This window comes from Pan troglodytes, chromosome 14 (assembly GCF_028858775.2).
Source record: "Pan troglodytes isolate AG18354 chromosome 14, NHGRI_mPanTro3-v2.0_pri, whole genome shotgun sequence".
In the NCBI taxonomy this organism is placed as follows: Eukaryota; Metazoa; Chordata; class Mammalia; order Primates; family Hominidae; genus Pan; species Pan troglodytes.
In genome coordinates, this window is record NC_072412.2 from 25,006,690 (window position 1) to 25,032,362 (window position 25,673).

At 42.5% G+C, this 25,673-nt stretch overlaps 1 protein-coding gene across 2 annotated transcripts in view; it reads left to right on the forward strand.

The window, feature by feature from the left end:
• The window catches only part of ATP8A2 (ATPase phospholipid transporting 8A2), a 648,977-nt gene that overhangs the window by 464,697 nt on the left and 158,607 nt on the right, over nucleotides 1–25,673 (forward strand). For both annotated transcript variants that reach the window (XM_522636.9, XM_009426757.5), the window contains exons 30-33: nucleotides 2,133–2,211; nucleotides 22,759–22,820; nucleotides 23,368–23,424; nucleotides 24,871–24,978. In XM_522636.9, coding sequence (XP_522636.4) covers nucleotides 2,133–2,211; nucleotides 22,759–22,820; nucleotides 23,368–23,424; nucleotides 24,871–24,978 — 306 coding nt within the window. The remainder of the gene's footprint in view (nucleotides 1–2,132; nucleotides 2,212–22,758; nucleotides 22,821–23,367; nucleotides 23,425–24,870; nucleotides 24,979–25,673) is intronic.

Sequence of the window (25,673 nt, forward strand, 5' to 3'; positions counted from 1 at the left end):
ATGATCCACTCACCCCACCACCACACACACACACACACACACACACGCGCGCGCGCCACAAGCCCAGTGAATTCAAGACGCCTTCTCAGGCGACGGGTCCGTGCTGTGTGGGCTGCAACCTCCAGTCCCAACATGCTGACTCCTTCCCGCTTCTCCCCATCAGCCCCTGACATCAGTGTGGGCAGCAGCTCCCACAGCCCAGGTTCAGGATCCGCTGTCAGAGATCCCCCTTGCGTGGTCCTGCAGCCCCATGTGGAGGCCTGTTGGCAGCTTACCTAGCTGTTGCTGGGTTTGTCATTTGAAATAAAATGTGTCTTTAGCTAGTGCGTAAAATTGACTAGATATGAACTCAGGGATCACATGAGTTGCGGGGGATTTGGTTTTCTTTTTCTGGACCAGAGAATCAGAAAGGAACCAAAAAAAAATAAAAAAAAGAAAGATATGGGTGATCCTGACAAACCCGCGCCAAAGCTGGGTGGGGTGTTAAAGGGGTCGTGCAGTCTCAGACAGCAGAGGGGTCTGCCACACAGATGCCATTTGCGGCTGAATGTGGCAGAGTGCTTGGGTGACCCCATCCAAAGAAAAGGGAGATGTGTGCCTGGGCACAGAGGGGCGAGATGTGAGCATGGCTGCACGGCCTTGTTTCTGCCTCTGGTCTTTGCGCAGGGGGGATTCAGAAGTTTAGACAGAGGTCTGTTGCACAGTTCACCTCCCGTGCTGTGTGCTGGTGGCGGTCATGATTTGCGTGCATAGTTCCTGGGCCGTCAGTGAGAAGGACACAGGGAGTCACCCCTCCAGGCCTCAAGGAGAGAACAGTCTCCCGGGGCCTTTCTTCTGAGCCAGATGTTCCTGACGTCCCTTACAGCTGCTTTTTTCTGGGGAGGCTCACTAGTTACATCCGAGGCAGGGAAGAAACAGAAAGGCTCCTTATTGGTTCTACCGTCTCCCACATCCAAAGAGACCCGAGGGACTCATTTTACCAATCCTTGTTGACTGTGATTCCGTTAATGGGAAAATATGACCCATTTTCACTGCATTATTTACATAAATCCATTTTCTACAGAATTTGAATTCAAAGGCCATTTGAGGTGCGAAGGAAGTAAGAGCTGAGAATGCACGGAAACTTATCTGCAGACACTTTGAAGAATTTTTTTTTTTTTTTTAAGTAGAGAGGTCAGAGATGGTGCAAAATGAACATTTAAAGCAGGGGAAAATTCTATTGTCTTATAACATTTTTCACTATTTTCTGTTGTCTTACCACTACTTAGGCTCAAACTATATGATAATTTCCAGGGACAACTTGTAGATGTTTAAATAAATTTAATCTGGCTTTAATAGTTAATAACTCGAGGGGGGGCAGCCAAGATGGCCGAATAGGAATAGCTCTGGTCTACAGCTCCCAGCGTGAGCAACGCAGAAGACGGGTGATTTCTAATAGTTAATAACTCTGTCATCACGGTGGTTAAAACAATGATTGCGATGTATTAGTGAAACTAAAGTTTAGAATAAACTAAACCTTGTGTTCTTTTTTCTGACCTTTAAACATTAAAATAAAGAGAATTTTCAAATATGCATATTATCTAAAATCCCAAAAATAAAAGAAGAAGTTGAGTGAGAGGGATTTGAAGTAGTAAAACAAAAGAGTGAGAATGCCATGTAAAAAGTTACAAGTGGAATGTTTTCAGTGCTTTTAAGACATCCCATCTGCCCCGACACAGTTTAATTGTTAAGAAGAGACACAGTTTTAGTCTCTTCTTAACAATTTTGACCTAGTACCCTTTTTCTGGATGTTTGTAAAATGGTGTTGTCTCTCTTACAATGCTAAAGAAAACTGATCAGAGTGAATTTTTCACATGTGGATAGATTGTGTTGGTCTGCATACATGTGAGTAGATATTTAGGTGTTTGTAACTAAAGTAATATGATCTGGAGATAATCCAGTCATTTGTATGTAAAAATTAAATAATCGATTTGGGTGGGTTTTTTTTTTTTTTCAAATTCAAGAATAATATGCTACTCCTGGAACCGTGCAGCGCACGGCCAGGATCCTTCACAATGTGGCGTTTGTTGAGAGTTTCACAGAGGTCAAGCGTTTTGGGCAGCTCCTGACTCCCTTGGTTTGTTTTTCCTTAGGTTTTCTGGGGTCACTGCATCAACGCCTTGGTCCACTCCCTCATCCTCTTCTGGTTTCCCATGAAAGCTCTGGAGCATGGTAAGGGCTGTGTGATTTCACCTGTCAGCAAGGAGCTTTGCAGCCGCTCTGCTGCCTGTGTGTTCACAATTTTTTTTTTCCAATTCTGCAGAACAAGAGATCACAGGAACACATTTTAGAGGAAAAACATACCTAAAGCATAATGAGAGCTAGTCCCAGGTTTATAGCTGTTAGGTTTCATCAGTTCTGGCCTTGAGAACCCATTTTCTTTCCAGTTGACTGGATAGTTTGAGTACTAGGAATACTCAACTCAGTTTTAAAAACTATTTGGGTCAGAGATCTTCAAGGAAAGCCCTGTACTGTAATGAAATGTTGATGCTTTTTGTCCGTGGTTTGAAATTCTCTTTTAATTACTTTGACTTTTATTTCTGAGCCTCCCCTACCCATATGCAGAATAACTCAAATCTTATAAGATTTGAATCTTATTCCTAGCTTTCTGAAAGAGTGTCCTGTCCTTGATGTACGCCTTTTGAAACTAGAGTTTGAGAACTAATTCTCCAGATTGGTGTCTGTCTTTACAGCTAGAAGAGGATGTCTGAGAACTGTGGCAGACTCGGTGTTTTTTCACACTTCTTAATACATCCAGAACGTGGCCTCCTAAAGAGACATATTTTTATTCTCAGAAAATAAAAATGTATCATGAGAATGCTACTCTTTCATCCCTCTCAAATAGTAATAATCCCCCTGGGAAAAATTACTCCAAATGTTGACTAGACAAGGCCCTTTATTGTTCAAAGAACCAAAGAATATAAAGTTTCCAAGCGTCTTTGTTTCTGTGTCAGTGAGTTTTATGCTTCAAACAGAAATGATTCATCCTCACTGATATTCTTTAACCTATTAAATACTGACAGAGAAAATGCATGCACTGCCATTTTCTTATGCCACGTGACATATTCTTTCCATTTCATCAGAACTCCTTTTCCTTCGAGGGTTCCTAAGTCTTTAAATCAGAGAATACAATTTTATGCTTTCTAGCCCCACCCCAAAAAAGAGCATTCTAGTGAAATCATTTTCTTTTAACTTGAAACCCTTCTTGTGATTCATCTTTACTCAGTGGATTTAATTTCTTTTAAAATGGTTTTGTAAATAAGAGTGTGTACGTATAAGAGTTTGGGATGTGATTTTGTTTCAGAGGCTGTGATATTTTGGTGACAGACTCAGCCATCATTGTAGCAGGAAGGATTAGTGATGGGAAATGGTATATCTGATGAGCATAAGAGAAATTTGAGCAATTATCCTCCATACCTGAGCCCAGGCTTTGGTACTTAAGAAGAGTCTGCAAATAGCATGAACTAGCCACAAGTACTCTCTGAAGACCCCTTACCACTTCTTATCTAGACATCCTACTGTGTTCCTAACTCAGAATTGCTTGCCTTTTGACTCTCAGAAGCTTTACAAGATGGTCATTTACTTACCTGCTTCAAAAGGAACTAGGGTGGCTGTTCTGCAGTGGAGACGATGGTTTTCTAATCCTGGAATTATGATCATATACATTCAGTTGGTGCCTTGTGGTTTGTGGTGAAATTGCTATAGTTTACCCAGATTCCATTATGTAAGTCCATTCATTCACCTAACATGGTCAGTGTTTAAAAGGATGTAGACTCCCAGCAGTTGCTAACTTACCTAAGAGACAGCACCAAATGAATTTTAAATTAGTTTTGCTATCCTTATCTAATTCCTCCAAATTTGGCAAATTACCTGGCAGCCAGCCAATAGGATGCTTTTTTCCTCTTTTTATTATCACCATTATCATCAATGTCATTATTTCATTGTATTTATTGAGCCTTCGGCATAGGGGTTTTCTTTGAGTTGTGTTGCAAACGATAATCTATTGAGTGAAACTGTGTAAAGTTAAGTAAATTGCAAATATTAAGTGTATCAGAACAACAGAGGGACATTGGTGTTCTTGGTCATTAGTTGACTTCCCCTAACAAATTGAATATTTTAGAATTAATTTCTAAATTCTCACTGTTAGTGCAGAGAAAAAAATCATTATATTATTGCTCATTAACCTTATTCCTGTTATGTTCAAGACACTGTGGTAGATTCTAAGGGTGACAGTAGATATATCAATGTCGGTCTCACCTTCAAAGAGTTTGTAGTATGGAAAGGGAGATTAGATTTTGTCTTAGTCCATTTTGTGCTGCTATAAGAGTACCATAGACTGGGTAATTTATAGTGAACAGAAATGTATTTGGCTCATGATTCTGGAGGCTGGGAAGTCCCAGGTCAGGGAGCTGGCTTCTTGTTAGGACCTACTTGATGTGTCATCCCATGGTGGAAGGATATGGGGTAGAGAGAGAAGGAAGGAACCCATGCCAGTGACAACAGCATTAATGCATTCATGAGGGTGGCACCCCCATGACCCAAACACTTCCTATCAGGCCACAGCTCCCAGCACCACTGCACTGGAGATCAGACTTTCAACACATGAGCTTTGCGGGCTGCATTCAAACCAGAGCAGATTTGCAAATGAATAACTCCAGTACAAGGTAAAAAATAGCTGTTTCAAGTAAACCATAGACAAAATGCTATTAGATATCAGAGGACTGAGAGATGCCTTTCATTTGGAGTTATTAATAGCTTCCTAGGGGAGGTAATATTTAAGTTTAGCCATGAAATCCAGCAGAAGGAAGAATCAAGCAAAGTGGGGAAATCAGGACAGGTGTGGAAAACTGAGCAGCTGAAGGGTGAAAGATGGGGAAATTTAGGAAGGCAGATAAAAGCTGAATTACAGAGGGCTTTGAGTATGAGGTTAAGAAACCGGGATGTGGCTGGGCGTGGTGTCTCACGCCTATAATCCCAAAACTTTGGGAGGCAGAGGTGGGTGGATCACCTGACATCAGTTCGAGACCAGCCTGGCCAACATGGTAAAACCCCGTCTCTACTAAAAATACTAAAATTAGCTGGGTGTGGTGGCAGGCACCTATAATCCCAGCTACATGGGAGGCTGAGGCAGCAGAATCGCTTGAACCCGGGAGGTGGAGGTTGCAGTGAGCCAAGATCGCGCCACTGCACTCCAGCCTGGGCAAAAAAGCAAAACTCTGTCAAAAAAAAAAAGAAAGAAAGAAAAAGAAAAGAAAAGGAAAGAAGGAAGGAAGGAAGGGAGGGAAAGGAGGGAGGAAGGAAGGAAGGTTGGAAGGAAAGAAGGAGGGAAGGAGAAGAAAGAAGGAAAGAAACTGGGACTTAACTGTTTAGGCGTTGAAGGGTCAGTGTAGAATTTAGATCTAGAATTTTATGATCAGGGCAATTTGGGAAAATAAACCTGTCATGTCTTGTAAGGTGAGCGGTAGAAAGAAAACTACTGGCAGAGATTCCAGGGGACAGCTTAGGGAGGGTTAAACCCAGGAATGGGATAGTGTTTGGAGAGGGTGTTTTGTAAGGAGCTTCTTTGTTTGCTGAGATTGTGGTGTATCTACAAGGTAAGAGGCTCTCTGAGGGCACAGTGAATATAGATATCAGCAAGCCAGGCACTGCCTCTCCTGCCCTCTGGAGGCTTCCCTCTTGAAAGAGGAGTAGGGGGTGGTCACGTGGGACAAGGGAGATGTAGGGCATGGTTGGGAGAAGGAACATTCCTGGCCAGGACCTTGCAGGTGCACAGGACCTGAGCTGCTGAGGCCATAGGAAGTGTTTTAGTGGGACTGGGGGTGCCTGGACTCTGAACTCTGTCAGCCTCTGGTGAGAGGCTCGGGACACTGGGCATTCCTGCCCCAGACTGGAAAAAACAGTAACCTCCTACTGTAATCTGACTGCTCATGACCCCCCACCCCCCCAATTCATATGTCAAAACCTCAAACTGTAAGGTGATGGTATACAACATAGGGCCTCTGGGAGGTGATTAGGTCATGAGGGCGGATCTCTCAGGAATGGGATTAGTGTACCTATAAAAAGGACCCTAGAGAGCTCATTTGCCCCTTCCACTATGTGGGAATGTAGCTAGAAGACATCACCTATGAGGAATGGGCCCTCACCTGACACCACAACTGCCACTTCCTTGATCTTGGACTTCGCAGGCTCCAGAACTATAAGAAATGAATTTCCAAGGGTTATAATCCGTGCAGTTTATAGTATTTTGTTATAGTCAGCCGAAAGAACTAAGACACTCCCTCTCCTCCTTTCCCTATCCTTCTGGAAGTATCAATCAAAACAAATCTCTACATATTTCTAGCATCCCCCTTGTAGTGGACAACCACCCCTAGTCAAGACGACTACAGCATAGAGAGGAGGTAGGGGCTGGAAAAGGGAACTAATACTTGAGAGAGGATCTGATCACTAACACCTGGTTGGGGGGGAACTTTTTCTCAGGGCAGGGCTGGAGGTAGGAGAGTTTTGTGATGAGATTTGCCTGTAAAGAAGATTAAGACTGCTCTGTAGAGAAACACATAGGATCTGGCAAGAGTATGCCAGGACCATGCGGTTGCACAGGACCTGAGCCGCTGAGGCCATGGGAATTATTTTAGTGGGACTGGGGATGGCAGGGATTTTTTTGGTAGGGATGGGAGTGGCAGGGATAAAGACTGTAAGCAGCAGAGGACCAGGATATGTCAGCTGACTGGAGGACTTGTTTATGTGTGCTGATTTGCTGTCCTGAGTACAAGTGAATTCTTATTACACTTTTTTTTTTTTTTGAGACAGAGTCCCATTCTGTCTCCCAGGCTGGAGTGCAGGAGCATGATCTCGGCTCACTGAAATCTCCACCTCCCATGTTCAAGTGATTCTCCTGCCTCAGCCTCCTGAGTAGCTGGAATTACAGGCTCATGCCACCACGCCCGGCTAATTTTTGTATTTTTAGTAGAGATGGGGTTTCACCCTGTTGGCCAGGCTGGTCTCGAACTCCTGACCTCGTGATCTGCCCACCTCGGCTTCCCAAAGTGTTGGGATTACAGGCATGAGCCAATGCGCCTGGCCTTATTACACTCTTAATTGTCGTTTAGGAGAATGTATATCCTCCCCACCCCCAAAGAGGCATAGGAACATGGCACCAATTTGAGACAAACTAGGGCACTGTCAAAGCTGGGGGCCCTTGGTCTAACAGAGGGGTGCCTTCAGGCCTCTCCCCTCCCCCAAGAGCTGCCTGAAGCCATCCCTCAGATGGCCACCCACACCTAGAGCCCCAGAGGAGTTTTGTTTGACCGGGGGCTGAAGTCCCTAGAGTAGTTTCATCTCCCACTTGATACCGTATGGATGATGTCACAAAGACAGGAGGTTTTACTAGAATATTCTGCCTCCACCATCTATGGAGAGAAACTCAGGTATATATCAACAATGTTCACTTTGGGCAAGGCAACAGAAGCACACTTCTTCTTGGGAAGAAATATTTTGAGAAGGTATATCGTTCATTCCCTAGAATGCTTCCAAGAATTTTGCTTTGCTTATTTTCATGTGGTTTTGGAGAGACTTTTCAAAGCACTCCTTTGCTGATGGAGTTTGTGATGATTCATTTCAAATTTCAAAATAAATTTTTCCACTCAAGCAATTCAGTAAATCAGATTTCTTCCAACCATCACAGCCATACACTTACTGCCATGGTCTGCCTGCAGCTCCTCGCCTTTGATCTGGAAAGCGATGCTAGGTTAGACCTAGGATGTCACCTTCACAGGGACCCAAGTCCATCAGGAGCCCTGGTGTCAGCCCACACCCGGGTTTCCTGTTGGCATGTCCAGTCGGCAGAGTTGAGCAACCCTCCTTGAAGGGTAATGTGGTTATTGGCAAAATAATACAAAATCGGTCTTGATTTTAAAAAAGGAAGTATTCAGATTTTTCTTGATGAAATTTAAGAGGGAGGTGATGGGAAAGAGACTATGCTTAACAAAAGAAAAGAGCTCCTAAAAACATTTGTTCTTGATTCCCCAGAGTCCACCCCGTAGAAACTGCTCCCTCACCGTTTAAGGAGACTACCATACGGATTCTTATGTATGGGTACTAATTAAGCAACTGGGCCTTTCGACATTTTTGGAGAAGTCTATTTTATAATTTTTAATAAATTTGCTCCTGTAAGATCAGCCATGTTTTGTATACTGAAATAGTAGTGCACGTGTATAAAATAAAACTTAGTGTGACTCTCTTTGCCCCTGGCATTGTTGGGTCATATTAGTTTAAACTATTTCTGACCTTTACTTTATTACTGAAAACTTGAGTGTTTCATACCATATAAATCCTGAGACTTGCGTTGTTTCACATTAAGCTAAATTTGGGCAAGATTGCCAGTGTTCTCTGAGACTGCAACTTCTTAAACTCAATTATTCACTCATTTTTGTAAAAAGATAAAAGAGTGGCTGGGCACGGTGGCTCATGCCTGTAATCCCAGCACTTTGGGAGGCCGAGGCAGGCAGATCACCTGAGGTCAGGAGTTCAAGACCAGCCTGACCAACATGGTGAAACCCCATCTCTACTAAAAATACAAAAATTGGCCGGGCTTGGTGGCGCATGCCTGTAACCCCAGCTACTTGGGAGGCTGAGGCAGGAGAATTGCTTGAACTGGGAGGCAGAGGTTGCAGTGAGCCAAGATCGTGCCATTGCACTCCAGCCTGGGTGACAAGAGCGAAACTCAGTCCCAAAACAAACAAAAAAAAAGATAAAAGAATATGTTCTCTATGCCAGGCTCCTCCTGTGTTCTGGGGACACAGTAGTGCGTATAATAGAGGAGTTCCCGCCCTCATGGAACTGACACCTAGAGAAGGCAGGATTTGAACAGGAAATGTTAGCAAAGCAGAAGGTCAAGTTCAGATGGGATGTCTTCCAGGGAAAACTAACCTGGGTTGAGCTTTAAGGACTGCTTCCTGGAGGATGTGGCAGCAGAGTTGAAGGATGAGTCGGAATGAGGTAGGAGAAGAGGAGAGAGGAAAGAGTTTCAGGTTGCAGGAATAGAATAGTTCCAAGAGAAAGATGACATGAAGCAGTTGGGGGGAGATATTGTGGGGCAGATTGTGAGACACAGATTGCCCTGGGATGGTGAGAGTGGAGGTAGAGAAGTCAGACCTTTCCAGGCCTTTTGGAATAAATGAGCCTTTTGGAGTATAAGTGTAATAAGGCCATTGGCAGGTTTTAAGCAGGGAGCTGTGCAGTCTGATTTATTGTAATATAACCACACAGGCCAGGATAATGACTGGAGTCCTGTTCCTGGGCTGTTGCTGATCTAATGTAGCAATCATGGCACTTGAGAAAAGTGGATGGGTTGGAGGCAAAGCTAGAAGGACTCAGTATTGCATTAATTAATAATCCCCTTCTCCACCTGGTTGCACAATGTCCTAAACCCGCCAGGAGAATGTGCTAATGCAGTCATAAAGGGCAACAAAATACTATATTTTACAGTAAGGTATGTGAAACAATACACTGACATATTGTTCCCCCATAAAAGTCACCAACAGTGCTATGTGCAGCGTGGAAAAGATCTAAAATAAATTTAAAAGATTCAGAGACAAGCATTAAATGCTAAATGGGAGAGGAAAAGAGGGTAGTAACTCCATGTGGCCTCTGCCATCTGGGAAGACCTGCAGGGAGGACAGAGTGTGGTGAAGTTCATAAAATCCTGAAGTTAGTGGAACTTGCTCCCTAAGACCTAGAAACACAGAACATTCTGGGAGTCTTTCAGATTTGTACAAATGAAACTACAGCTCATAAATCTGCATAACTAGTTACTAACCCGATCATAGTACATTGAAAATATAAACAGGTTTCCAAATTCAAATGCAAGATTTTTGTTTCTGTTTTGTTTTAAACCGCAGTTATGAACTGCGGTAAAGCTCTGACTTTAGCTGTTTTCCTGTATTGTGACAGTGCACCTCACACATCCTGAAACCCAGAATTGGGCTGGAAGGGCCATTGTTTTCATTCAGTTAAATATTTCTTATGTTTCAATGTCTCTTTTAATAAACTCTGTGTTGCGCGTATTTTAGACAGTTGGGTTTGGTGTAATGTTGTAAGAAGTGTGAGCCAGAGTTCCTAGATTTCACCCTTAGCAGGAAGTTGAATCAAGATGGATTAGCCAGGGAATCTCAGGGGCTTAACCCAGTAAAGAGTTATTTCTCACCCATGTCCCTATCCAGTGGAGAAGTGCATTGTTCGTGGGTGTGTTGAGTATGTTTTTCTTATTTTCCATATTCCCGATGCACTGGCATTAGGGGCCTTGATTCCGGAGACACTGTCCTCCCAGGGCTAGCTAATTCCTGAAGTTAGCAAATGCCTCCCCTGCCTGCATGCCTTTGACATACAAATCAACCAAGCCCGAGCCCACACCCCCAGCCACCTCCTTTATCAAACTCTCACCCACTGAGCAGGTGTTCCCTTTGCCCAACAGCACCCCAGGGCCAGGTACTCAACAACTAGGGACCATCCTTACAGCCCCGAGCCTGCCAGAATTACTCCCATTATACAATCCTAAGTGTCCTCAGTCAGCATACCTACCCTGCCTCACCTGTTCCTCCCTGTAAGAACCCCAGTAGAGGCCTGGGCCATGCTCAGCGTCTCTCCAACCTCCTGAGCTCCGTGGCGCTACCTGGCATGGCCTTGCCAGGCATGCTGTGCCTCCTGCTTCTAGCATCTGTGAGTACGAACTTCTGCCTCCATGTCTGCCTGTCTTACCATATCTGTTAAAACTAAGCCCGCTTCATTTCAACACAGTGAGGCTCCATGGAGTACACCCTCAGCCTCAACACTGGGAGGGGAGAGGCAAGATGGTTTGCAGGGCAAGGATCATTTGCTCTTACCCACATCTGGCAGGAAGAGATCCATCAGTTCTGCCCATATCTGATTGGCAAGAACTAGTCACAGGGCCTAGCACGGCATGGGGTGCTGGGGGATATCACTTAGTTGTGTACCCAGGAGTAAGAAACACGTGTGGCCTCACTGGGTGACTGCCTGGGCATTGGCAATCAAGTTTACTTTGCGTCATTTTTACTTCCTTTTTCAGATTTATTTTTGGTAAACAAAAGTGAAAAAAGAGAAAGATTGAAATTTGAGTTTCATGTCCTTAACTTTATCCAGCAGAAATGGCAATAGAGGAGAAAATCCAGCAATAGGCTTATATAACCAGGAGCTTCACCCGGCAGCGCTGGTTGTGAATGTAATTGTAATCACTAACACTTGTATAAACCCTGCTTTTTATAAAGCAACCTCCGATACTTTATACTACTTTTTACGGGGAGGAAAAAAATAAATGTTCTCTTCATGAATTCATAGTGTCGGAGGCAGAAAGCATAATTTTAATTCTAGTTCAGGCACTATAGGCATAGCAGGTTAACTTCTGAAAGTTTGTAATTTAGCGTCCTGGAAGTTGGAATATATCTTCACTCTTGATGTAAATCTAGAAGTTGCTAGTTGGGATAGGGTGCGCTTCCTCTGAGCCACTGGAGTCTTGAGAGGCCCAGAGAGTAAGGTGGGGGCGGGGGCTGGCTCAGTTAATGTTCTGGAATCCCGGCTGCTTTGAAACAGTGCTGCTGGAAGCTCCTGAAGGGAAAGGAGGAGAGAGGAAAAGCAGGAGAAACTTGGTATCTGCTCTTGGACAGAAATGTCTTGGCAGATGTCTTGGTGTTGAGGGAATGGTGCCACCTCTACCTCAGTTCTCCCTCCTGAGCCCTGCATGAGTGTGATGCCTGCATTTTTCAGTTCAGGTGTTCCACTGATTCTGACTAAATCAAAAGTATACATGTAAATCCAGCCCATCTGTTTTCATGATTGTTAAACGCCATGTCTTCTGACCACTATGTTATAACATTGTCTTGAAATTTTGCCTTTGTCAGAGCCATTTCTGAATACATTTTGTGGTTTAGCTGGATGATGATGTAATGTTTTTAATGAGCATTTAATTGAAATGGCATCTTTATAAAATGGCATCAACCTAGCTCTTTGGAATATTCTGAAATAAGTTCCTTGATCATTTTGTCTCTTTAGAAAATGAGACATGCTTTTCTTATAAATTGTGGCTTTTCCCACAAATATTTTCAAAGAGATTTTTGCAGACAACATTTTCGGGCTGTTACTACTAATGTTGGAGAGCTCATGTGGTTTTGTCCCAGATGTTCACAGTAGGCTGGTTTAGTGACTATGTTTCCAGACCTAATTTGGCTAATCCTATGTTAGTTATGTCTGTTCCTGAACCCCAACCAGATTTCATGACTGATAGGAGTCTGGAAGAACAGGCTCACCTGCTGCCTTGGGTCAGGGGATCCTGGAGCCACACATAACACTGAATTGTCTCTAAGATAGCATCTGGGACTGTGTTTCTGTCTCTCTCATTGTATGACACTTTTCATGCATGCCATAAGCATCATCATTATATTAGGTTTGTATCACATGCAATCACAGATCATTCTAAATGTGACTTAGTATTTTATCAAACCAAGCACATGGAGAACTTGTGTTACCTTTTCTGTTGTTGTTGTTGTTTACCCTGTAGAAATTGTTCTCTGGATTTCTGAGATGGGTAATGCCCTCCTCTCTCATCTCAGCCCTCACCAATGGTGGACCTGATCCTGAATTTGCAAAAGGCAAACTGATCTCAGTCTAGTTCCAGTAAATGCCAGCCCCACTGATGCGATGGGGAGGCGAAGCCTTCTTAGCTTTCTCCTTGCCCTTTAGGCCTTTGTGTACCAGTGATGGGTGTCTGCGAGGAAGAGCTTGGCTCTTGGAGAACACAGGTTTGGTGAGATCACATCTCTCCATATGCACTTTGGATGGATTTCTTTATTTATAGAGACTTTTTTGGAGCCTATACATTTGACCCCTGCTGACCTCACCGCTGTAGCCCCACCCCCACCTCATCAGCTCACCTTTCCACCTCCGCGCCCAATACAGGCTGGTTTTCTTTTTGCCTGAAATGTTCTTCCCCCTCTCAACTGACCCCCACCCCAAATATCCATCTCTGCCCCCCATACTACTTTCTCTGAAATTATGCTCTTACCATGGTTTGCACAGACGGTGGATAAATACTGTTCCAAAGGCTGGCTTGGGGAACCCAACTATTCCCGGTTTGGGGTTTTGCCCCCTTTGAAAAAATTCACTTGAGATTTTAAATATCTGACGAAAATGAAAACAGGAAAGACTCTCAGAGTGGTAGAATTGTAACAGAGCTGTTAAGATTTCACTCAGTGGGAAGGAATATTTTGTCAGCAACTTGCTTTAGGAATAAACTGGACAATCGAATGGGGCTTTTCCAGCCTGCATTAACAGCAAGCTGTAGCTTGGAAACACCTGCATGACAAACACTTTCTTAGGACTTCTTTTCTCCAGGAGTAGCTTATTGGCAGGTTTTAACAAGAAACGACACCCACAGGTGTTTGCCTCTAAAACAGTTGAAACAGAACCATCTAGTCCCCAGGGTTTCCCTACAGGGTGTGCAGGGTGATGACTGTGACTTGTTTGAAGGATGCTATCTTTTCAGAGGCTCTTGGCAAGTCCCAGAATCTCACCTTGGTTTGGGAGTTTCTCCTCCAGGGGAATAAACTATTTCCAGATGGTGTTAGCTTTGCCTAGGGAAGGAAGTACTCTTTCCTAGGCTGAAAACTAAAATGCAATGCTGAGTTACCTCTCCAAAACAAGGAACTGAAATATTAGGCTTAGCCCATCTTCATTAAAGTTTAATGCTCAAATTACCTTGTGTGTTAACATTTTATTGAATGCCAGTAGCATTCACTGTCATGACAAGTTAGAAATTAATGCATTGTCGGCCGGATGCCGTGGCTCACACCTGTAATCCCAGCACTTTGGGAGGCCAAGGCGGGCAGACCACCTGAGGTCAAGACTTCAAGACCAGCCTGGCCAACTTGGTGAAACCCCCGTCTCTGCTAAAAATACAAAAGTTAGCCAGGCATGGTGGTGGGCACCTGTAATCCCGCTACCCGGGAGGCTGAGGCAGGAGAATCGCTTGAACCCAGGAGGCAGAGTTTGCAGCAAGCTGAGATCGCGCCACTGCACTCCAGCCTGGGTGACAGAGTGTGACTCTGTCTCAAAAAAAAAAAAAAAAAAAAATTAATGCATTGTCAAACTTTAGAAGCTACATTTAGAAAACATCCTTTAGATTTCTCTGTTTCTGCTGTTCTGCCAAATTGCCAGCCTCTGGTACATAGTCTTAAGGGTTCCCCTCCATGCAGGTGTTCTCTTCATAGGTTAACATTCAGCCCTGAATGATCCAAGAGTTTGTCTCATGTAAAGGCCATCCAGCTTCATGAATTGCGTTGCTCTGTGCGAATGCCTCATGCTATTTATTTTATTTTCTTTTAAAAATGTTTTTTCTTTTTTAGAGACAAGGTCTCACTCTGTCACCCAGGCTGGAGTGCAGTGGCACGATCGTAACCTCAAACTCTTGGGCTCAAGCAACCGTCCTGCCTCAGTTTCCTGAGTAGCTGGGATAACAGGCACACACCACCATGCCTGGCTTCTTCATATTGGTTCTCTCTCCTGATTGCGTAGAGGACTGTATCCGACCCCAATGTCTCCTCCTCAGTCTGACGGGAGAGATGAGGATTCTCTCTGTTAGACATTCTGTCTTCAGTGTATGTTCTCTGTATTTACTCCACCTCCTCCTTTTTCTTCCCTCTGAGGCAGTGGTTCTCAACCAGGATTGATTTTTGCCTCCCAGGGGACATTTGGCAATGTCTGCAGTTATATTTGGTTGTCACAACTAGGATGGGTGCTACTGGCATCTAGCGGGTGGAAGCCAGAGATGCTACCAAGCAGTCTGCGATGCACACAGGTCAGCCCCCAGACAAAGAATTATCTGGCCCAAAATGTCCGTAGTGCCACATTTAATAAACTCTGGGCTAATGAAATGTCCACACCAACTCAGAATAAAAGGTCAGATTTCCAGGCGTTCCTGGCACTCCCGAAGTTGTTCACTTTCTGTGCTTCCTTATGTGGTATAAAATTTCTGTCATATGAGTCTAATTTTCTGTCCACCGCAGTTCTCTCCTGGATATTTCCTTTCCATTAGGTGTCAGTATTTCAAATGAGTACTTCTTAGTCTAATTATTTTTTTCTTTGAAATTATCTCCTGTCATTCTTAGGAGTCCATTTTTCTAACTCAGTTAATTAGTACAAACTCTCATTTACAAAATTTATAGTTTCTTGGCCAGGTGCAGTGGTGCGTGCCTGTAATCCCAGCACTTTGGGAGGCTGAGGCAGGTGGATCACCTGAGGTCAGGAGTTCGCGGCCAGCCTGAATAACATGGTAAAGGCTGAGACAGGAGAATCGCTTGTACCTGGGAGGCGGAGGTTGCAGTGAGCCAAGATCATGCTATTGCACTCCAGCCTGGGCAACAAGAGAGAAACTCAGTCTCAGAAAAAAAAAAAAAATTTACAGTTTCTTACTAACCATGTGACCTTGAACATATTTGACTTCTCTTTGCTGCACCAAGTTCCTCATGTGAAATATGCACATAATTATACTATTTCATGTAGTTGCTAAAGTATTAAAGGAGCTAATATGTGTAAAGTGCTTAGAACTGTGCCTGTCATATAGTAAAGTGCTTATATAAGATATTTTTTAAACATAGAATTTCTTGGTCAGGTGCGGTGGCTGTAATTCCAGCACTTTGGGGGGCTGAGACAGGTGGATCACTTGAGGTCAGGAGTTCAAGACCAGCCTGGCCAATATGGTGAAACCCCGCCTCTACTAAAAATACCTCAAAAATTAACCGGGTATAGTGATGCACACCTGTAGTCCCAGCTACTCGGGAGGCTGAGGAAGAATTGCTTGAACCCAGAAGGTGGAGGCTGCAGTGAGCTGAGATCGTGCCACTGCACTCCAGCCTGGTGACAGAGCAAGACTCTATCTAAAAATATATATATATATATAATTTCTTATAATGTCTAAAAATTTTGTTTATTGTGTGTATATCCATAAAATATGAAACGTGTTCTATGTCCTCCCTATTAAACAAATACTTTGTATGTTTTAGTCCCTGACTCAACCAGATTGGAAATATTGGTATTAGAAGAAAATTCAAAAAGTTATCAAACCATAGCTACAAATTTTGATTTTCAGCTTAGTCTCCCATGCCTACTAACCCTTTTGTCTGATCAGAGTTTTCTCTAGGGCCCCTTAGGGCTAATGTAGGTGGGACTTCAAGCACATAGATCATTGCTCTTCTCAATTCAGATGGATTCATGAGCAGGTGGGTTGAGATGGAGATGAAGAAAGACATCCTAAGCTATGTTGAGGAGGGAGAAGATCTGAGACTCAAGTTTCTGCTGTTAAATCCATGGGGCTGATTTAGCAGCTAAGAATATAGGCCTTAGCCTTTTAGAGTTCCCTATCTGATAGGAGCCTTAGAGATAACTCAGTTGTCATCATTTGCATCTGATATAAAAATCTCCATTTTATGGGTGGAGAATTGAGACTCAAAACCTAAACTTTTAAAAAATGAAATAATGGCAGAGCTGGAACAGAGAGCAGGGCTGTTATTGGGTTTTGTAACTCTCATTACTGGGACTGTCTCCACTAACCCTAGTTCCCTTCTCTCCACCTCATGTTTTCTTTGTTTTGTAATATGGTCATATTTCATTGCTGTCTGTTCTTCCTCTCGTGAACTTAAAATATGAATCACTTGGTACCAAGTTTTCATATGTCTTCCTGTATTCATATGACCAGAACCAGTCTTCTCCATCCCAAACACTGCTGTTTACCTACATACTCCAGCCAAAAACTTTCTTGATTCCTCACATTCTTTTCTACCCTACATCCAAATCATAAGAAAATTTTGTTTGTTTGTTTTTATAAGAGACAGGGTCTTGCTCTGTCACCCAGGCTGGAGTGCAATGGTGTGATCATAGCTCACTGCAGCTTCAACTTCCTGGGCTTAAGGAATTCTCCCACATAGCTGGAACTACAGGCATGCACCAGCATACCTGGCTAGTTTTAAAAAAATTTGTTCGTAGAGATAGGGTTACCCAGGCTGGTCTCAAACTCCTGGGCTCAAGCAGTCCTCCTGCCTCAGCCTCCTAAGTGCTGGGATTGCAGGTGTGGGCCACTGTGCCTGGCCAAATGCTGTCATTTCCACCTTCAAAATATTTCCAAGTGGCTTCTGTCCAAGCCACTCTGGGCCTGCATTGTTCAATAGCACTTTCTGTGAGGATGGAAATGTTCTGTATCTGTACTGCCCAATACAGTCGCCATTAGCCGCATGTGGCTATTGTGAATTTAAAATGACCGAGGAACTGAAGTTTTTATAGCAGCTTTATTGAGCTATAACTCATATACCATCTAATTCATTGAAAGTATGCAATTCTATGGTTTTTAACATATTCACAGAGTTGTACAGCCATCATCACAATACATTATAGAACATTTTTATCACCCCCAAAAGAAACCCTATATTCATTAAGAATCACTCCTGGCCGGGCACGGTGGCTCATGCCTGTAATCCCAGCACTTTGGGAGGCTAAGGCAGGTGGATCACCTGAGGTCAGGAGTTCGAGACCAGCCTGACCAACATGGTGAAACCCCATCTCTACTAAAAATACAAAAATCAGCTGGGTGTGGTGGTGCATGCCTGTAATCCCAGCTACTTGGGAGGCTGAAGCAAGAGAATCGCTTGAACCCAGGAGGCAGAGATTGCAGTGAGCAGAGATCAAGCCATTGCACTCCAGCCTGGGTGACAGAGTGAGACTCCATCTCGAAAAAAAAAAAAAAGAGTCACTCCCCATTTCTCCCAAGCACCTCCGGTACCTGGAAACCACTGATCTACTGTCTGTCTCTGTAGATGTGCACATTTCTGGACATTCCATAGAGATGGAATATGTGGCCTTTGGTGTCTGGCTTCTTCACTTAGCATAAGGTTTTCAAGGTTCATCCATGTTGTAGCATGTATCAGTACTTCATTCCTTTTTATTGCCTAATAATGGTGTTCTATCATATTGATATACCACATTTTACCATTTCACAGTGGATGGACATTTGGGTTATAAATAGGCTATTGTGAATAATGAATAATGCCATTCATTATTTTAAGCTATTATGAATAATTATAATAATGGTGCTATAGCTTTTAAGTACAAGGCTTTGTGGGTTTCATTCATATGTTTTCATTTCTCTTGGATATGTACCTAGGAGTACAATGGCTAGGTCACATGGTAACTGTACATAACGCTCTGAGGAACTGCCTCACAGTTTTCCAGGGTTTGCACCGTTTTACTTTCCCACCAGCAGTGTATGAAAGATCTAATTTCTCCACATCTTGTTATTGTCTGTTTTTCTGTAGGCACCCCGGTGGGTGTTAAGAGGTATCTCATTGCGGTTTTGATTTTACATTTCTTTCATGGCTAATGATGTTGTGCTGTTCTTCATGCACTTACTGGCCATTTTGATGTCTTCTTTGCAAAACTGTCTATTCAGATCCTTTGCCTATTTTTAAATTTTTTGGGTGGCCTTTTTACTGTTGAGTTGTAAGAGCTCTTTGTGCATTTTGGATACAGGTTTCAGACACATAATTTGCAAGTACTTTTTTCCATTTTTCAGGTTGTCTTTTTACTTTCCTAGTGTTGTCCTTTGAAGCACAAGAGTTTCTAACTTTGAAGAAGTCCAGTTCATCTACATTTTTCTTTCCTCACTGTGCTTTTGGTGCCATATCTAAGAAACCATTGCCAGATCCGAGGTCATAAAGATTCATCGCTATGTTTTATCATAAGAGTTTTATAGTTTTACAGCTGAGAAACAAAAAGTCAAATACTGCATGGTCTCACTTATAAGTGGTAGCTAAGTAACGTGTACACATGGATATGGAGTGTGGCATGATAGCCACTGGAGACTCAGAAGGGTGAGAGGGTGGGAAGGGAAAGGGTGTTGAGAAATTCTTTAATAGATACAATGCACATTGTTCAGGTGATGGAGACACTAAAAGCCTAGACTTCACTCCCATATATTCATGTAACAAAATTGCACTTGCACCCCTTAAATTTACATCAATTAAAAATGATTTTATAGTTTTGTTTCTATGATCCATTTTTAAAATTTTTTATTATGTTGAAAACATCATCTTTTCCATTTTAACATTTTAAGCATACAATTCAGAGACATTAATTACAGAACGTTATGCAACCGTCACCACTATGCTTTTCCAAAAATTTTCATCACCCCAAACTGAAACTCTGTGCTCATTAAGCAATAACTAACTCATCCTTCTCCCCTTCCTCCCCAGCCCCAGGTAGGAATGAAGTTTGTATTGTATTTTATTTTAATTAATTTAAATGTAAACAACTAAATGCAGCTGGTGATTACCATATTGGGCTGCACAGTTATAACACGACTAGTATCATCCTCTTAGATAGACTGCTACAATCATTTCTAAGCTGGCTTTGCATTTATTATTATCCCATTTATGGTTATCTATGGTCCGTTCTCCCATAAAAGCTGGACTATTCCTTTAAGAATGTAACTTATTCCATTTCATTCCCAGCTCTGAATCTTCCAGTGGTTACCTATTACAGTTAACAAAGAAATCCAAGCTCTTTGCTGTGGTCCACATTTGTCTGCCCCTCTGACTGTCTGCATTCTCCTTTTCCTTCTCCCAGTGCCTGCAGCCCCACTGGTCTTCGTAATGATCCTTGAGCTCATCAAATGCTGTCTGCATTCAGACTCTGCAGTTTCTCTCCTCTGTCTGGAACACTCACCCTGTAGATCCCCATTTAACTCTCTCCCTCGTACCATTCAGATCTGCTCGAATGTCACCTCCTCAGAAAGATTGTTCCAGAGCTCCCTATCTAAAATAGCAATGCTATTACTTTACCTTATAGCTCCTGTGTTTTATTCTTATTTTTTATTAAGACAGGGTCTTACACTGTCACCCAGGCTGGAGTGCACTGTTGCAGTCATGGCTCACTGCAGCCTCAAACTCCGGAGCTCAAGCAATCCTCCCACCGCAAGCCTCCCAAGTAGCTGGGACCACAGGCGAGCACCACCACACTTGGCTAATATGTTTCTTTTCTTTTCTTTTCTTTTCTTTTTTTTGAGGCAGAGTCTCGCTCTGTTGCCCAGGCTGGAGTGCAGTGGCATGATCACTCACTGCAACCTTCACCTCCCAGGTTCAAGTGATTCTCCTGCCTCAGCCTCCTGAGTAGCTGGCAATTCAGGCAGGTGCCACCATGCCCAGTTAATTTTTGCTTTTTTAGTAGAGACAGGGTTTCACCACGTTGGCCAGGCTGGTCTTGAACTCCTGAACTCAGGTGATCCACCCGCCTCGGCCTTCCAAAGTGCTGGGATTACAGGTGTGAGCCACCGTACCCAGCAGCTAATGTATTTCTTCATAGCACTTATTACACCTGACATTTTATCGTGTATCTGTTTAAGGTTTTATGTCCTGTCTCCTCACTAGACCGCAAGCTGTATAAAAACAGGGACCTTCTCTTCCCAGTTTTCATAATAGTGCCTGGCATAAAATAGGCTGTAAGTAAATATTTGTTGAGTACATAAAAGAAGAATCTTATTCATTTCAAGGCTATAATCTATGTTAGAATCAAAGAGATGGTCTCCATACTAAACTGAAGTATTTCTTCATTGAGGCAGGCATTTAAAAGTGTTGCACCTGTTAGTAAAACAGTCTTAAGGCCAGTTCCTGAAAAGTGAACTCCTACAGTTTTGAGTAACTATTTGCTAATACATCAGCATGTGGCCTTCTTGGGATTAATTCAGCCTTTCTTTTACTTTTTTAACTTGCTCCCTTCCTTCCCTTTTAATGAAGTCATGCCTAAGCTCCAGTCTGTCCTTGTCCCCTCTCCCCTGAGCTTTGAGACCGTTCCTTTTTAAGTCAGTGGCCATGTCTCGCCCCGTTCTCCTGATATAACTCTTACTTTACCCAGCAGCAGGGCCTCCGTTTAGTGCAGCCCGTGATGTTGCTTTCCTGGTTCATCTTCCCTTATCCACAGATTTACCTGGCTGGAATCAGGAGACTGTGTGTGCCCAGGGGCTGGATTCAGAGACCCATGCTTCCGCAATTCCACTTATGACTCCATCATTATGCTGTTCTGGGAAAATAAATAGATATTGATTCTCTAATAAGAGTGGGATTGTTCAACAAGCATTGGGGAAATCTGCGAGCCCAGATATGTATGTATAGCAGCTACTGGTTGGAAATTTGAACACAAGCATCCTTATCTACCCAGCCTGCGGGCCACAGACCAGAACTGAGTATAAAAAAAGAATAAAACCAAATGCCACATGTTGTCTCTTATAAGTCAGAACTCAACATTGAGTACACATGAACATAAAGAAGAGAACAATAGATGCCGGAGAACTTGACAAGAGAGGGAGAGAGGAAAGGCTTGAAAAACTACCCATTGGGATGCCAGGCACGGTGGCTCACGCCTGTAATCCCAGCACTTTGGGAGGCTGAGGCGGGTGGATCATGAGGTCAGGAGTTCGAGACCAGCCTGGTTAAGATGGTAAAACCCTGTCTCTACTAAAAATACAAAAATTAGCCAGGCATGGTGGCGGGCACCTGTAATCCCAGCTACTTGGGAGGCTGAGGCAGAGAATTGCTTGAATCCAGGAGGCGGAGGTTGCAGTGACCCGAGACTGTGCCACTGCATTCCAGCCTGGGCGACAGACCGAGACTCTGTCTCAAAAAAAACAAAAAGAAAAACAAAAACAAAAAACAAAAAAAACACTACCCGTTGGGTACTATGCTTACTACCTGGGTGTCGGAGTCATTTGTACTCCAGACCTCAGCATCACACAGTATACCTTTGTAACAAACCTGCACATATACCCCAAAGTCTAAAACAAAACTTGGAAGAAGTTGAAAGAAATAAGAATAAAGGAAGGTTGGCAGTGTCATCCAAGGAAACTAAGCCTGATATTAAAATAGGCTCTGACCACTCAGGATAAAAAACAGACTTCTCTGTGCAGGTGTAGCGGAGATGATGAAACAACTCTATTAGCATTCTGCCTTAGTGGTTGTTATAGACATTGTCATAGCCATCCTTGAAAAGAAAAAAAAAAAAGGAAAATATAGGAAAACTGAGGCTTAAAATCCTTCTTGTATTTTCTAAACTTCCGTCATTGGAGTGCTTGTGTTCCCCCAGGTGATAGACTCCGGAAGCTCATACAGTTGCAAATGAGAACATGAGTAATAAATACCCCCAAAATTCTTTCCAAGTTCAGTCATTATGAATTGATTTAATATGCATGTAGTTATCTTTTTATTGGTCCATAATTCCAATTTAGCAAAATGTAAAGATGAATCATAAAGAACACCTGGAAAAAGCCCCAACATTGATGGCACTTAATAAAGATAGATGAGTATGTTCTTATTCCTTTTTTTAAAACAAACTGGACAAAGATAAATTTTAATGTTTACAAAAATGTAAATTTCAGTGCAGATCAAGCGTTTGGTTGGTTGGTTGGTTGGAAGCTTGACTTTATTTGCTTCATTTGGAGAGAATATAAGATGAAAAAGTTCATCATTAGAAAGAGAAGTAAGCATTAGAGTCACAGGATGGGATTTTGAAATACTCTGTGAGTTGATTGATGTTCCTAAAGTTCCCTGTTTAATGCTCTGAGTTAAATAGGTGGCCATGCTCAGCTCCTTGGATGTTAATAGTAACTTCTTTGTTTTTCAGATACTGTGTTGACAAGTGGTCATGCTACCGACTATTTATTTGTTGGAAATATTGTTTACACAGTAAGTTTATCTCTGTTTATTAAGCCATTCTTAAACAGCTTATGTGTGGCTTGTACTTCTCTAAACCCTTAAAAAGGGCCTTCCTCATTATTATTATTTATTTCAAATCTTCAAAATGTATTTTATATATCCTTCAAAGTTCAGAATGATTGTGAAATGCTTACATCATCGTTTCTGAAGGTTATGCCGAGTCAAGGTTTCTGGGCAGGTGGTTAACAGATTTCCCCATTCTTCAAATGACCATTTTACACCTACCTGCAAAGGAAAACAACACTCAGGAAGGTGGTATCTCCCAAGCTAAGAAAAGGGCAAAACTATTATTTATGAGAAAGACTGTTACTAGAATGAAAGCTCTTCTGGAAGTGAATCTGCCTGTATGTCCCCTGAAAATAACCCTTAGAGAATTAGCTACTGACATGGCTCGTACTTTCAAACCGGAGCTGCCTTGGGGAAGCTAGTTCTGGAGTGGAGAAATGGGATTTCTCACAGAAAGTGAAAATAACTCATTGAGAATAATGTGTTTCCAAACTGTTTTTTATTTTCACAGTATGTTGTTGTTACTGTTTGTCTGAAAGCTGGTTTGGAGACCACAGCTTGGACTAAAGTAAGTTTTCTCTAGAATTGTTTCTCTGTTCAGTATAGATATTTTTCATGCTAGGATTTCTTTTTAAGCCTTGGGGAAACCATAAGCAATATCTGGCTATCTTCTTTCAGATTTTCTGTGTAAAAATTGTGGTTTGATCTTGATCAGGGTAAATTTGCAATCCAAAGTCTCTTGGTGATTCATTTGCTTGGCACATAATACAGCTCTAAGCTATTAACAGTCATCTCACTTCAAATGTATTTGCTCATTGTAAAAACAAAAACCATATTATACACACACATATATGGAAAATATAGAAGGACAAAAAACATTTAATGTCCATAATTTTACCACCAAGAGACAGTCACTGTTAATGCTTTCCTATGGAACCTTCCAGACTTCGTTCTGTGTCTGCATGTGTGTGTATTTTTTAATAAGATGATGCATTATAAAACATAGGACTTTGTAATCCCTTTTAATTTAAATATATATTAGGCACATTTTCTGTGACTTAAAATACAAGTCAACAAAGTTATTGTTCTTGATTAAAGAGTATTACGTTTTACAGATGTCCCACCGTTTACTTCATCACTCTCTTATTTTAGACATTTTGGTTATTTCCAGCATTTAAAGATTATAACTAAAGCTTCATGTGTGTCTCTCATAGTGTCATGACCTGGCTGCTGTTTAAATGCTCTGCTAAGAAAAATGGGGATGGGGTGGAAGGTCAGTGAGGAATCAGGGAATCCCCTAAGAGACAGTGGCAATTAATCCGGGTCAGAGGTGATGATGACTTCGCTTACGATGTTAGAGGAGGAGGTAGTGAGAAGTGGTCGGAGTCTGGATTCATTTTATCTTTCTAAAAGCTAACAGAGCTTGCACATGGATTAGATTGTGGGGTGTGAAGAGAGAAAGAAGTCAAGGATCATCACATTAAGAGGACAAAGAAGAAAAAATGAACAACTCAGTAGATGCTTAAATGGGCATTGTTAAGAGGCAATATCCATTTCAGATTTAAAAATAAAAAAAACTCTTGGCTAAAGGAATGGAACAATCAAAGTCTTGAAATGATAAATAAAAACATCTTATTTATTTTGTCTGTTCAGCCACTCTGTTACCAGATTAATGAGTCCTTGTTGTATACAGCCGCAGGTTGGAGCAAACACTTGCTATGAACTGAGAGGGGCCCGCTGTTACTATGGGAGAAATCTTAGAGTAAGGTCACCTGTGACAGCAAAAGCACCTTCATCTTCAGGGTACTTTGGGGCCATTCATTACTTGAATTCATTGTTAAAAATTCTGAGACACGGGAATTAGAAAGATTGAACTTCCCATTAACTGGTGAGTCATCAAAGTCTTTCCATAAGGAAAGGTAGCTTGGATGCAAGGATTCTGCAGCAAGTAGAGTTGGGGTGAATCTGTCAGGCTGGTCGAGAAGCCTGTCTGAGTGTCTATTTCCCTCTGCAGTTCAGTCATCTGGCTGTCTGGGGAAGCATGCTGACCTGGCTGGTGTTTTTTGGCATCTACTCGACCATCTGGCCCACCATTCCCATTGCTCCAGATATGAGAGGACAGGTAAGTACTCCTGATTGGGAGTGTGTCTTCTGTGTCTTGTGACAGCAATGTTTCTCCATGGGCGGGTGAGCAGGCACTGTGTGTCTTACAACCACGATGAGCTTCAGGAGAGGCTGGTCCTACCTGCTTCCATCAGAATCTATCAGGAGATAAACCAAACCAAAGCACCTGGAAGAGGTCATCCAGTCCACAGAAAAGGCATTTGAAGTTTCAAGTATTATGAAAACTGTCAACTTAAATCCTCTGGCTTATTGGCATGCCCACATTTCCATAATAAATTATGTGTTAATTACACGCAGTACCAATATGTACAGTTGGAAAACTGGAGCTATTTTGAATGGTTCCTAATCCATTGATTAGGTCGATTGCAGTTTTGATGTTGTACTCTGGTTTGTTGTTATACTCTGCTGGGTCACCTGTGACAGATGAATCTAACAGCTCTATGAACCAGATCATTGATAAACCAGAATCTCTCATTGTTCATCTCTTTGAACTAGAGAGGCTGAGATTAAAGACCTTTACACTCATTTGAATGTTTTTTATTTTTTCCTTCATATTATCTTTGTCCAGTGCATAAGATTGAGCCATCAACAGTGACAAACTGTATCCTAGAATCCCACAGTATCGGGTGTGGAGAGGAATGAGCTGACAGTCCTCTGGTACACACCTCCTCAGTTTACCAAGGAAGCTGTGCA